Consider the following 13,855-nt stretch of genomic DNA (forward strand, 5'->3'; position numbering starts at 1 on the left):
TACACAGATTCGTATGTAGCTCCTCCATTGAACAACCTCAGCTTGCTTCCTCTCCTATCCTTCCATTCTAGCTTTGCTGAGATTTCCCCTCCATTATCTGGAATGATTCAATTTTATCCAAAGTGTATCTTATAAGACCTGGGCATGGTGGTGCTTACCTGTATTCCCAGACACCTTGGGAGGCCAAGGCAGGAAGATCACAAATTTAAGGCTAGTCCCATCGACTTATCAAGACCTGACTCAAAATAAAAAATCTGAAAAAAAGAACTGGAGGTACAGTTCAGTGGTAGAGCATCCCTGGTTCAACCCCAAGTACCACCAAAAAAGGGGGGGCAGGGGTCTCCTAAAAATTACTTCTTGTTTTTCCCTCACAGAGCATATAAAAGGCAAACTAGCTGTTTTTCACTAGTAGAGAAAGAGTTCCCAGTCAGTTTTAATTTTACATTTCACACTGATGAAGATCACTCGATTTTTTTTATTTTTTATTTTGCTACAGCAAATAAATAGCATTAGGCCTCACAAAGAGACACAGCCAGTGGCCTTTGGAATAAGGCTGTAATATAACACAAAAAACCAAACAGGTCCAATCTCAACAGACATGACAGATGTTTACCTGGTCTGAGAGTATACAGGCCTTTCACAATATTTGCCATCGTTGAAGGTGTGACCTGAAATGGTGTTGACTGGGCTTCTAAAAGTAAAGCTGAGAAAAAAAAGAGAAAAAGGTTAAAAAGCTTGTAACACTTACTGGTTGTGAAGGTTTCCATCATTATTTCTCTCAAAGACCGAGGGCCAAACAAGTCCAAGAAAAGAACAGCACAAGAGCACAAATCAAGAGTTTACGCAGAGTTAAAACAAACACAGAACTGCAGTAGCTCCATCGACTAGGCGCCAGGGGAAGACGCCGCAGCACGGAGGGCAAAGAATCAGCGGTGGACTCTTGCCTAGAGGGCAGGCTTCCAGAAACAGCCGCTCTCAGGCTCTCAGTGAGCGAGGTCCAAGTGCTTCCTTTGTATTTGGGGAATAAAATATCCTATGCCAAACTCCCTCGACCATCTCTCCTTCCCCCAACTCACCATATTTAAGGCTCTTTGCATTTTACAGGTTAAGTGCCCTTTACCTGAAATGCATGGGATCGGAAGTACTTCAGATTTCAGAGTTTCTGTATTCTGGAATATTTGCTTAGATTTTACTGGCTGAACATCCCAAAATAAAAAAAATAAACCTGAGAAATTCCAAAACCTGTCCTGCTCAAAGAGTTCCAAAACCTGTCCTGCTCAAAAAGAGCATTCTGGATTTCGGGCTTTGGATTTCGGGTGCTTAACCTATCACAATTTTAGTAACTGGCCAGAGACAGACCCATTTTCGCAAAGGCTACCTATGCGAATACTTTATTCCTAAAGCTTTGGGAGATGAAGACTCATCTTCCTCCTTTTTCCCCTTTCGTAACAACATAACCCTGGCTGTAAGAACAGGGTCAGTCCTCCCGAGGTTCCCTACGGCTCTGCCTTATTTGTATGGGTGTGGTAGTAGGACTGAACTTGGGAGCAGGCCACCTGCGAGCTACACCCACAGCCCTTTTAGTTTTTCTTTTGAAACAGGGTTTCATGAATTTGCTGAGAGTCTTGCTTAATTGTTGAGGCTGGTCTTGAACCTGCAGTCCCCATCTCAGCCTCCCAAGTGCTGGGATTACAGGCATGTGCCCCCACGCCTGGCTTTACTGCTCTACGTTTTATCTAAACATTTTATTTTTAAGTGAGTTCAAGTAATGCCATCAGTAACAGATTCAAACAAACTCCAGTAAATATAGCAGATATCACTGACCTAAAATGCTATTTTGGCATCATTTTACTCTTAAGCCAGACTTGTAATGAAATATAATGTCTCCTCTATCGATGTCTTTCTAAAAATGGGAACACCGCCAGACTTGGCAACAGAGATTTTACAGTTCCGATCTGAACCTGTATGAGGAAGGCCATCAGAAGCACACAGTTCAAGCTTATCCTTCCAATGCTATTGGCACAGACAGTCACAATTCTGAAAGGCACAGATCAATTTTAAGGGGAGTAAATGATCCAGCATATCAGAAAATCATGCTGCTTTAAAAGAGTGTTCAAAAACTGAAATCCTAAATGTTGTCTAAAAGTCTCTTGTACTCAAGGTTCCCTCTAATTCAGCGTGAGCCCAGATCCAAGCTCTCTCTGCTAATCCCTCTTCTTACTTTCTGACCACTGAGCCCGCAGTGGGAGCCTGTTCCCTGCTTCTTCATGTTCTACCCATACTCATCATGTAGCCAAGACCTGCCTTTGCAACAACTCCATCCTGACTCTAATCCTCTATGTCAACTGTAATGGCTATGAAGGACATATATAAACATTAAATTATATAAGAAACACAAAATTCACTTGGGATAAATTAACTGAAAATAATCACATCCAATAATAAAAGATTACTCATTTCACTAACACCTTCTCTACCTAAACTCTTTTCAGGAAAACGGTGTTTAAAATTTAAAAGATTTCTCAGGACTTCCGGAGAGATGGCGATCGAGAAAAGCGGGGCTTAAGAGTCCCGCTAACAACCAATCTCCATTACCACAAAAAGAGCGCCTTTCATAGCCAGAAAACACCATCACCAGAAAAACAAAATAAAACCACCAGGCTCCAGAGAGAAAGTGGACTGAGAACAGAGCTCAGGGCCACAGAGGAGACACACGCGCCCGAGGACGCGGCAGCAGCGCCATACTGCCGGCAGCAGCGGCGAACTCAACGGACGGCTACAGCAAGCCAGGTGAGCCGCTGCGGAACAGCCAGGCGGGATCTTTCGGCGCAGACAGCATTTAAAGCTCCCAGTGGCTGAGCTCAGCACACGCTGCAGGGATTCAGAGTGGAAATCAAAACCAGAGAAGAAAAAATACGCCAGCCTCATGGCCGAGGGCGTGGCGGAGGCGCCATATTGCCACCGGCGGCGGCAGCAGCAGTGAATTCACCGAGTCCAGTACAGCTACATCTGCGTACTCAAGAACAGTGAGTCAAATTGCGGGCCACAGAGGAGAAATCCCAGTATTGGGCCTCCTGGGACTTGACCCAGTGAGGGAGTGGTGGTGGCAGAGATATCACACCATAGGAGAACGTGCAACCTGGCACCCCCCATAGTTTAAAGCAGCCTCTATCGACTCCCTGGGTCGGAGACTCTGTGATACAACCCAGTAAAGGAGTAGTGGGGTCTGAGATAATACAGACTCGAGATCCAGAGCACCTTAAGTGAAGCCATAGTGACCCAAGGGAAGAACCCAGAAAAGGCACAAACCTCCGAAATCATGGGAAAGAGGAATAACACTGGAGTAATGAATGTGCACAACCGCACAACATCAGAACCTGATAAAACAGAAAATCAGAGATTTCTAGAAGATCAAATCAGGAAAATAACTGTAGAAATAATAGAGGTGCTTCGAAAAGAACTCAGAGAGAGCCAAAAAGAGATAAAGGATGCAATTAATGAAGTAAAGGCCTCAATTCAAAGCACAAACAACCGATTAGACCACATGGAGAAGAGAATCTCGCTCTTAGAAGATGAGCAATCCAAAAATGAATGCACAGTTTCTAATCTAGAAAAAAATATCCAACAGCAGGAATCTGACATTGAAGAAATATGGGCCCATCTTAAGAGAGCTAACCTAAGAATAATTGGAATAGAGGAGGGAAAAGAAAGTGATACCAAAGGGATCAACAATCTCTTCAAGGAAGTAATAGCAGAAAATTTTCCAAATATAGAGCAAGAGGTTGATACACAGATCCAGGAAACTTATAGAACTCCCTTTAGACAGGATCTGAGAAGAGGATCCCACGCCACATAATTGTCAAAATGACCAATGTGGAAGCCAAGCAGAGAATCTTAAAGGCAACAAAAACAAAGGGCCAAGTGACATTCAGAGGCAAACCAATTAGAATCACTCCAGACTTCCCAAACCAAGTCATGAGAGCCAGAAGGGCTTGGAGTAACATATTCCAAACTCTGAAAGAAAACAACTTCCAGCCAAAAATTTCCTATCCAGCAAAACTTTCTATCAAATTAGATGGAGAAATAAGAAGCTTCCATGACAAACAGAAACTGAAGGAATTTATGTCTTCAAAACCAGCGCTAGAGAAAATACTCAAAGAGATTAACTACAAAGAAGAAATAGGTAACACTCACCAGAACCAGAGAAACAAGAGTTTCCATCCAACAGACAACTAAGATTGGTTATCTGTGGAGATTCATTATTTATGTTAGTCTTTTACCTATCTCTAAATGGTATTGTTTGCCCTTATTGTTGTTAATTTTTAGGATTTCTAGTTGGAATATTAATATACCTTCAGATATAGCATTTGGAAATATTTTATCCAATTCTATTAGTAACTTTTAACTCTGTTTACATTGTCTTTGGATATACAATATTTTCTTTTATTTTTTAGGGAGTTTGTATATTCTTCTGTTGCCTGTGCCATTGAAATCATATCCAAGAAATCACTGCCAATTTCAGTGTTGTGAGGTTTTATGACCCAGATTTTCTCCTAAAAGTTTATAGTCTTAAGATTTATATTTAGGTCTTTTATCTATTTTGAGTTAATACTTATATATGGGATTAGGTAAAGGTCCAATTTTATTCTTTTCCATGTAATTATTATTTTTCAACAATATTTAGTTAAAAGATTATTATTTCCACCACCAAATGTTCGTGGAAACCTTGTCAAAAATAACTTGACAATATAGGGAAGAATTTAGCTCTAGGCTTGTATTTAACTCCAATGGTCTATATATCTGCCTTTAGAACAGTACTACACTGTTTCAATTATTGTAGCTTTATATGGTTTGAAATCAGAAAATATATATCTGCTAGCTTTGTTCTTTTTCAAGATCGTTTTGGGTATCTAGAATTCATATTCCATATTAGGATAGATTTTTTTCTGAAAAATAAATATATAAATATATGATAGTTTCACCTAAAAAAACAGAAAAAAATATTCTCTGGTAAGAAAGAAAGCAAAAAGAAATATTGAAATGCTACCTTTAAATCATCAAACGCTTGGTATCAGACAAATGAAACTGTTATGTGAGATTATCATTTTTAATTTTGGATAAATTGCTATAATACTAGATGTCAACCACTAAGCCAAGCATGGGAAGGAGGGATGGGGAGAGAATGGGGTGGGGATCGGGTGGGGGCTGACTGGGCGATGTGTGCATGTATGTCTACAAAAGTTTGTATCCCACTATGATGTATGAATACAGTGCACCAATAAAATAAAAAAAAATAAATATAGTATCATGTCAAAAAAAATAAAATAAAATAAAATTTAAAAGATTTCTGGTTAGTCTCCCCTTTTAAAGGAAAAAAATGGAATTTGGGAAAGACGTAGCTTAAAAGAGGAAAGAAAATATTTACTGAGTATTTAACAGGTGCTAGTTACTTTATACATGTTTAATTCTAAAAATTTTATTTAAGCTGAGCATGGTGGTGCACACCTGTAATCCCAGTACTTGGAGGGGGGGGTATTGAGATAAGAGGATCGTAGCTGTGAGACCAGCCTCAGTAAATTAGGGAGGGTCTCAGCAACTGAGTAAGACCCTTTTCAATATAAAAAATGAAATATAACTGCAGTGTAGCTTGGAGGTAGAACTCCCCAAGTTCAATTTCCAGTACCACAATAAAAACAGATTTTTTTTGTTGTTTTTGTCTGTTTTTTTTTGGTGGTATTAAGGATGGAACTCAGGGCCTTTTCTACCTCTGGGCTATACTCCCAGACCTATTTTATACTTTATTTGGAAACAGGGTCTCACTAAGTTGCTGAGAGCCTCACTAAGCAGCTGAGGCTGGCTTTAAACCTGTGCAATCCTTCTGTCTCAGCCTCCCAAGTGCAGGGATTACAAGCATGCGCCACCACTCCCAGCAAAAACAGAATTTTTTCTTAAAGTTTCACTTAATTTGGGACTTAATTTCTCACAAGCTCTGTCACTACCTTTAAAAAAAGAAAGAAAGAAAGAAAACTGAAGCTAAAAACAAATTTTAAAAACCCCAATGAGCCGGGCGTGGTGGCGCACGCTTGTAATCCCTGCGCTTGGGAGGCAGAGACAGGAGGATCACGCAGGTTCGAAGCCATCCACGCGCGCTGGTTTAGGAGACCCTGTTTCCAAATGAAAATGTAAAAATAGGTCTGGGAGTGTAGCCCGGAGGTAGAAGGGCTTCCAGGAACCCCAGTACCACCAAAAAAAAAAAAAAAAAACCCAATGAACAATTCATTCAAAATCAAAGCTAACTGCTTGCAGAAGCAATCTAAGAAACTGTTTTGCTCTAAATTCTCTATTTCCCCATACATCCCACCACTGAAATGCTAATCTTATATGTACAACTGGTATTAATAAAGTGTTACCCTTAGTAAGTTTTCTTCTAAAACGAAAACTTCTAATATTAAAGAGGCAAGGCTGGGCACAGTAGAGCACACCAGTAATCTCAGGACTTGGGAAGCTGAGACAGGAAGACTGTCAGTTTGCAGACAGTATGTGGTAATTTAGCAAGACCCTGTTTCAAAATAAAAATAAAAATAAGAGGGCTGGGGGTGTAGCTCAGAGGTAGAACACCCCTGGGGTTCAATCCCTAAGTACCACAAAAAGAAGAGTGGGGAAGAGAGGGAAGCTTAGCTCTAAAGAAACAACAATCCCTCTAATCATAAGTAACAAGAAAGCATACAGTTTTCAACTGGAGGCCGACCTGGTGCAACTCTAGTCCTAACTTCTCTTCTTTACAGGTTATTATGTTAGATCTGGAGAGGTTTAAACCCTTGCTGGGTTCCATGCTCTTCTGTTCTTTCAAGTATTTCTCAGGGATACTGGCTTGCCCGTGGGCTTCTCTCTCTTATTACTTCTAGAAATCAAGACTAAAAATATACTTCAAAACTTTTAACGGAAGTCTAAACTAAGAGGCAGAACCTCCTAAGGAAATTAACTAAAATGTAATTTTTTATAACTCTTAAAACTAAACTATAAATCTTCTACTGCAAAATTCAACATACCACATTCTCTGGAAATTTCTAGCATTAGCTGACCCCCCTTCCTACATATTTATTGCTGCATTTGTTCAGAAATCACCGACGTAACAGCACTACACAAATACTTCAATCAATGCAGCTCCTTGGCATTCTGCCATTTTCAGTTTAATTCAAAGTGAAAATAAATTCCAAGAGTAATAATTTTACCATCAGTCAAAAACATACGGCACTTTTATAAAAATATTTATGAAGGCCGGGCGTGGTGGCGCACTCACGCCTGTAATCCCTGCGCTTGGGAGGCGGAGACAGGAGGATTGCGCAGGTTCGAAGCCAGCACAGCTGGCCCTGTTTCCAAAAATAAAAAGTATAAAATAGGTCTGGGAGTGTAGCCCAGAGGTAGAAGGGCTTCCAGGAACCCCAGTACCACCAAAAGAGAGAGAGAAAGAGAGAGAGGAAGAAGGAGGAGGAGGAGGAGGGGGGGGCGGAGAGGGAGGGAGGGAGAAAGAAAAGTTCTTTTGTAAATTCTGGTAAAAATTCATTGTGGTAGCAATTTATTGTGATTAAGAGGAACCGAAAGTACATGCTGCAAACCCAAACATGTGCCAAATTCTTAAAAGTGCCTCGATGGGTACCACGTTAAATATGAGCTTTTATGGGATGCAGAGATGAAGTAAAAGGGCCGGCAGCTCACTTGAAGAGGTATATTCTTTTAAGGAAGAGAGGATGAGATGCCTCCTCCTGTGCAGGGCAGGCAGCTGCGAGCCAGGGAAGGAAAACTGAGCCTGGAGCTTGAAGCTGCTTATTTAATCATCTACACAGGCATTGTTTTACAAGACCCAATTCACAGAAGAGAAGACTAGGGAGGAGAAGAGAAGCTTGTTTAACATAATGACAGCCAGACTAGAGAGGGCCTTCTGCACCAAGAATCCAAACTAGGAAGGATTCTGAGTCTCTGGTAGCAGTAGGAGTGATGAGCCTCTTCCCTCCCTTGGCCTCTTCTCTCCCTTGGCCTCTTCCCTCCTTTCGCCTCTTCCCTCCCTTCACCTCTTCCCTCCCTTCGCCTCTTCCCTCCCTTCTCAGCAGAGGGACCGGCCAGGAGTAACAGACCAGACACCTGTGCTGCCCACAACCCGCTCACTGGCTTCCAAGCCATACTTTCACCTCCTCAGTGCCTCCCCTCCACAATAGGGCAAGCTTTAAGACTTCCTGCTACGGATCAAAAGGAGTCAACATTGGGGTCCGTGACAGTGCTTTCAGAAAAAAAGAGGGAGGAGAAGAGGGAGGGCGGGAGGAGCACCTAGTGCCCTCGCCCCATAATACACCCAACTACTTACGCATCAGGCTGTAAATGTGCTTTTCTGCAACATGTTCCGTAAACAGCTTTATAAGGTCATCATTTAGGTCTCTGTTAAGCTTGGTTTCGATGTAAAACTTATTCTGAAAAAGAAAACATTACTTTTCATGTATCAGTTGAGGGAGATGATTCATTTCATGAACTGAAGCCCCATATATCATAGAAAAAAACGCATAAAGGCATCAATAAAGTTACAGCATCAAAACGAGAAAAGCCCTGCCTGGCGGAGGTCAAAGGTGTAAGAAAAAGAAAGACAAAGTGCTCTGAACCACACACCACCGAAAAACACGCACTATCCCAGGCTCGCTCGCTCGCTCCCCAGATGTGGAAACACCACATCGTGTGACACGCTCGCCCAAAGCAAACACTGGCACACTCGCGTGACAGGCCCAGGCTAAAAGTGGGCAGCGCACACGGCTGGCAGCGTCCTGGCCCCCTAGAGACCACCTCTGCCTCAGAGCCGGCGTCAGGGAGCCTGGCCAGACTGAGGAAAGGGGGCTTGAGGAAAAGTTCCTTAGAACCAGAAGAAAACAACAGGAAACAATGTGACAACGGCGACGCTGCCAGGCCCACTCCTCCACTGCTATCCCTGCCACCTGTCCTTATTTACTTAGATCAAACTTTCTGTTTCTTGCAGCCCAAAGCATGCTGACTCTACATGATGGCCGGCAAGTAAAAGAGATTAAAACGGTTCATGTTTAAATGTTGACTCAGTGCCTAGGAGGAGACAGGTCAAGAGGAAGGTTAACAAGCTGCTCACCAGCTCCCTCAATTCCTGACAGTCCCCGACTCTTAAAAAAGTTATAAAAATAAGGTGTGCATGGTTAACAAATAAAAGCATGCAAACTATATATAACGTCAGGAGTGAGAGCACATGCCTGTAATCCCTGAGACAGGAGGACTGCAGGTTCAAAGCCAACCTCAGCAACTTGGTGAGACTCTCGGCGACTTAGCAAGACCCTGTTGCCAAGTAAAAAATAAAATAGGACTGAGGATGTAGCTAGAAGGTAGAATGCATTAAGAGTCTCCCATCACAGAGTCTCCTATTCTAAAAGGTCCCGTGTCTATTCTAGGAAAGTTACAGTCCTTTCTAAACTGTTCCTTGCATTTGCAGATAGGTTTCCTCCTCCCTCCCCCAAAAAAGAAAACACTTGCTAATGAAAAGTTACTTTTGTGCCTTAATTTTTCATTCTACTGCTGTATACTACAAGTTTTCCTCTAAAGGGACATGTCATTACCTTTGTACATTTTTCTAACTTCCATAAATTAAATAGTCCCCTACTGATGATAATATAGATTTCCCCCAGTGTTCTGCTACTAAAACAATACTGAATCATTATTACCATGTGTGCAGTACACAGTCATATTTATGGGTTTATTTGTATGATAAATTCCTAGAGATACGACCTTTCAAAGAGATTTTACCAATTTGAGTTTCTACCAAAAGTGTGAGCTTGTTTCCCTACAAATTCACTGGGACTGAATATTATCAAGCCTCTCCAATTTCACTAATTCGAGGGTTTTTAAAAAAATAGTTTTGTTTTAGTCTGTATTTCTTTTATAATTTATTATATTAATATAATGTATATTTCTATGTTTCTAAACCATTTGTATTTTCTAAATGATCTGTCCATAGCCTTTGTCAATTTTTCAACAGAAAAAGTGTTGTTGATCTTTTCTAATTAATTTACAAAAATGATTCTTTAACAACAATAATGAACTTTTGTTTTATATTTTGCAAACTCACTGCAATTTTTCCCACCACGTACTTTTTGTTCCTGGTATTTTGCTGCACAAAGGTTTCTTTTTCCCTTTGAATTACAGGCATGTATCACCAAGCCCAGCCTATGTGACTGATTACTTATTTACTTATTGCACTGAGAATTGAGCCTAGAGCCATTCTACCTCTGAACTGCACCCCCAACCCTATTTTTTATTTTTGTCTTGAAACAAGGTCTTGCTGGGTTGATGAGCATCTCACTACTTGCTGAGGCCGCTCTCGAACCTGTGACCCTTCTCACTCAGCCTCCCAAGTACTGGGATTACAAGCACGCACCTCCATGTCCGGCAACAATTGAGAATTCTAAATAAAAACTTAGAACAAAAGTTGAGTTAGCAGCATACTTTAATTAGGCATCTCTTTTAGACTTTGTAGTTTATATACAAGAATGAAAGATACAATTGTTTAAGTCCCAAATAAACTTTGTTTAGAGTATTTTTCTTTGCTGTATTCTTATTTTAAGGCCTTAATATATAGCTTCTAAAGTGCTCTTTCTGCTCTAGTAATTAATCAGAGCCCATTAAACAGAAATAGTATGAAAACTTCAGAAGGTCTTAGAAACTCTTTAGTTATTTCACTTTTTCCTATAGGACATTCGACCTTCTTTTAAGTATACTGTTAAGTTTCAATATCCTAAACAAAAATACATTATGTCAACCAGGTGCAGAGTCTGTAATCTCAGTACTTGGGAGGCTGAGACAGGAAGATCACAGGTTCAAGGCCTGCCTCAGCAACTAAGGAGCCCCTGCTTCAAAATAAACAATAAAAAGAGCCGAAGGTATAGCTCAGAGGTAGAATGCTCCTAGGTTCCATCCCCAGGGCCAAAAAAAAACAAAAAGCAAAACCATAATGTCTTTATACTTCTGTCTATTCAACAAGAACCTTTTCTGGTAATTCAGAATTTTAGACACAATCTATTTTATTTTCTAATGATTTAACTTCTTAAAATAGTAACACAGACAGACTTCTAACAGATAATTTTGAGAAGTAACACATAAAATTGTCTTGGGTTCCAAACTACAAAAGACATTTTATTGATTATGCTTTTAATAGGTTGACATTTCAAGCTATTCTTTAAATAGTATACCTTGCCAACAAAGCAGTACCAAAATTTTAAGTTTTTCTATCTTCTAGTCAATAAAAACAACCGGTACCACAACTGACTCTAAAGCACATTCCAGCTCCTAAGCTGTAGGGAACGTTGCACTTGAGCTCCCTTCACAACCTCAAATTCCTTACATGCATGTTTTGGGGTGGAAGAGTCAGTCTGAAGCTCATTTACTCTCTTGCACGACACAGACTTCTTACACCCTAGAATCCCTCCGTAAGTTCAAGAAAGCAATGGCAGTTGGGACAAGCGTTGATAGATCACTTTCTTGCCTTATTTACAAATTTTACAAATTAGTGATTTTTTAAAAAAGTTTCCAACTCACCGAGCCAATGTGCTTATTGCTAAGTGCCATTAAAATGGCAGTAAAATAAATGTAGCACTGACTCTAAGCTCCCTTTTCTACATCAGGCCCTGGGCTCCACTTCCACTTACTGCCTCCACTGAACACTTTGAAACAGGAGCTCACGAGGACAGAGATGAAACGTGGCCTTGTCGGCATATCTACCCAGCTGTGCTCCTAACCATCACTATGAGAAGAATTAACAAAATGACTCGCTATGGCTACATCCCAGGCTTTCTGCCCTTCCAAGAAAGAATTCAGCGGATCCATGTGCACTTATTATTCAATAAACTTTTGTGTGTGGGCGTGTGTGTGCTGGGGACTGAGCCCAGGGCCTGGCGTATGCTAGGAAAGGGCTCTACCACACAGTCTACCCACAGCCCTCTTTTATTTTCTCACTAAGCTCCCAGGCTGGCCTCAAACTTGTGATCCTCCTGACTTAGCCCCCCCCCCCCACCAAGCAGCTGGAGTTACAGGCATGTACCACTGTATCCAGCTACACACACACACACACACACACACACACACACACACACACATTTTTTTTTTTTTTACTAGTATCACAATTCATAAAGGAGCTCTGGCTCTTAAGCCAAAAGCAAAGCCTTTTTTTATCAATTTCTTCCAAGATAAGTCTTGGTAAAACAAGGTAAAAATAAGTTTTTTGGGTATTATATTAACTATGAAACTTAATAACTTTTAAAATTATTCTCAGTACCCAAAGTATAAGCTTCCTCTGGCCTTTAAATAAGTTTAAATACAAATACAAACTATGAAAATCATGAAAAACTACATGATCTTTTGGAAAGTATCTTCTAAATTACAGGTGGCTAGAGTGGGTTTGCCTTTTGTTTTTAAATAAAGACATTTTATGATGAGTAAGTCATTTTTAAGACTGGTCATCACATATAGCGATGAATATGCCACAGAATGCAGGATCCACCAGCACAAGGAAAAGCTGAGATCCCGGTGCCAGGAAGCCCATCCACCCCACAGGAGCTCTGACTCAAGAGAGAGGTCAATCAAGTGAGTCTACAAATATATTTACAGTGTAACTCTCCAAACAAAGAGATCACCAAAGCGATACAGTATTTTATTGCTCTACATTTTATGAAATGACTCACCTGGCATTTATCACACATCAAATTTTTAGATACATGCCTCAATCTTCTACTTTCTAAAAGAAATAATCTTATACATCTTTATCCTCCCAGGACCAAGCACAGTACCTTCCTCATCACAGATGTAAAAATATTCACTGGGTGACTGCTAATTATCATGAATGCCTACTTGGCTCTTCTAAAATTGTTATTTATGGAATTTTAAAACAGAAAAAGAGGAAGATAAATAACTACATCAACAACTATCAAACAGTACTGAAATGAGTTAATTTCCATTTCACAAAATATAGTAAAATAATCAACTAGAACATGCTTACCTCTCTGCATCTTCTAGGAAGGAGGCAAGAGCTGACTTACCATATATATGAAAAGAGGCACAATGCTCTGCAATGCTCCCATATATTGCCCAAGAGCTATATTAAATCTTTCAATATAGAGATCTGGAGGGCTGGCCTGTGAAAAAGAACATAAACATCATTATCCTCAGAAATCAGGAAAAGTCCTTTCACCAGAGTCTGAAGTGCAAACAGACTTCAAAGGAATCCAGATTCATACAGAGATTCACAATAAAGAAAGGAGAAACGCTTACACTCAGTATAGTTAAGATTTCTATCTTTATTCCAAAGTCCACAATTTGAAACTGACCTTTGGTTTATCTACCTTTAAGAATGATATAATCTCAACATATTAAAAAGGCTTGCTCTCTTAATAAGTAAAGCAGTGCATTCAAAATGAAGGTAAGTGTAATTTTTAAAATTACCATTATATAGTCATTTTCTACAGAAACCAATCTATACTGGGCTCTGGAATAGGGGAGGGAGAAATCAAGGAAACAGTACAGCTCAATATACTATGAGAATGGCCACTGCACTTCCATGGCTATCTTGGGCATAGTAGCATTAAGAGTGCTCGCGAGCTTGGTTGTAAATAGCTTCTATAGATCACCAGCTAGAACAATGCTAGTTGGGAAGCAGGGACTCCAGCGACCCACATATGTCTGCAACCAGAGAGTGGTAAGTATAATGCATGTGTCCTACTTAAACCACTGTTACAAGCCGGGCGTGGTGGCGCACGCTTGTAATCCCCGCGCTTGGGAGGCGGAGACAGGAGGATCGCGCAGGTTC

The 13,855-nt window shown here is 40.5% G+C and overlaps 1 protein-coding gene across 2 annotated transcripts in view; it reads right to left on the minus strand.

Moving 5' to 3' along the window:
- The window catches only part of CACUL1 (CDK2 associated cullin domain 1), a gene marked incomplete at both ends in the record, with an annotated part of 63,909 nt that overhangs the window by 10,630 nt on the left and 39,424 nt on the right, over nt 1–13,855 (minus strand). Inside the window, 3 exons of one of the 2 annotated variants that reach the window (XM_080695299.1) lie at nt 614–703; nt 8,360–8,462; nt 13,089–13,184. In XM_080695299.1, the coding sequence (XP_080551425.1) occupies nt 614–703; nt 8,360–8,462; nt 13,089–13,184 (289 nt within the window). The remainder of the gene's footprint in view (nt 1–613; nt 704–8,359; nt 8,463–13,088; nt 13,185–13,855) is intronic. The other variant, XM_080695300.1, reaches the window with a different exon arrangement.

The sequence above is a fragment of the Muscardinus avellanarius genome (assembly GCF_963383645.1).
Source record: "Muscardinus avellanarius genome assembly, chromosome: 4".
NCBI classification, from domain to species: domain Eukaryota; kingdom Metazoa; phylum Chordata; class Mammalia; order Rodentia; family Gliridae; genus Muscardinus; species Muscardinus avellanarius.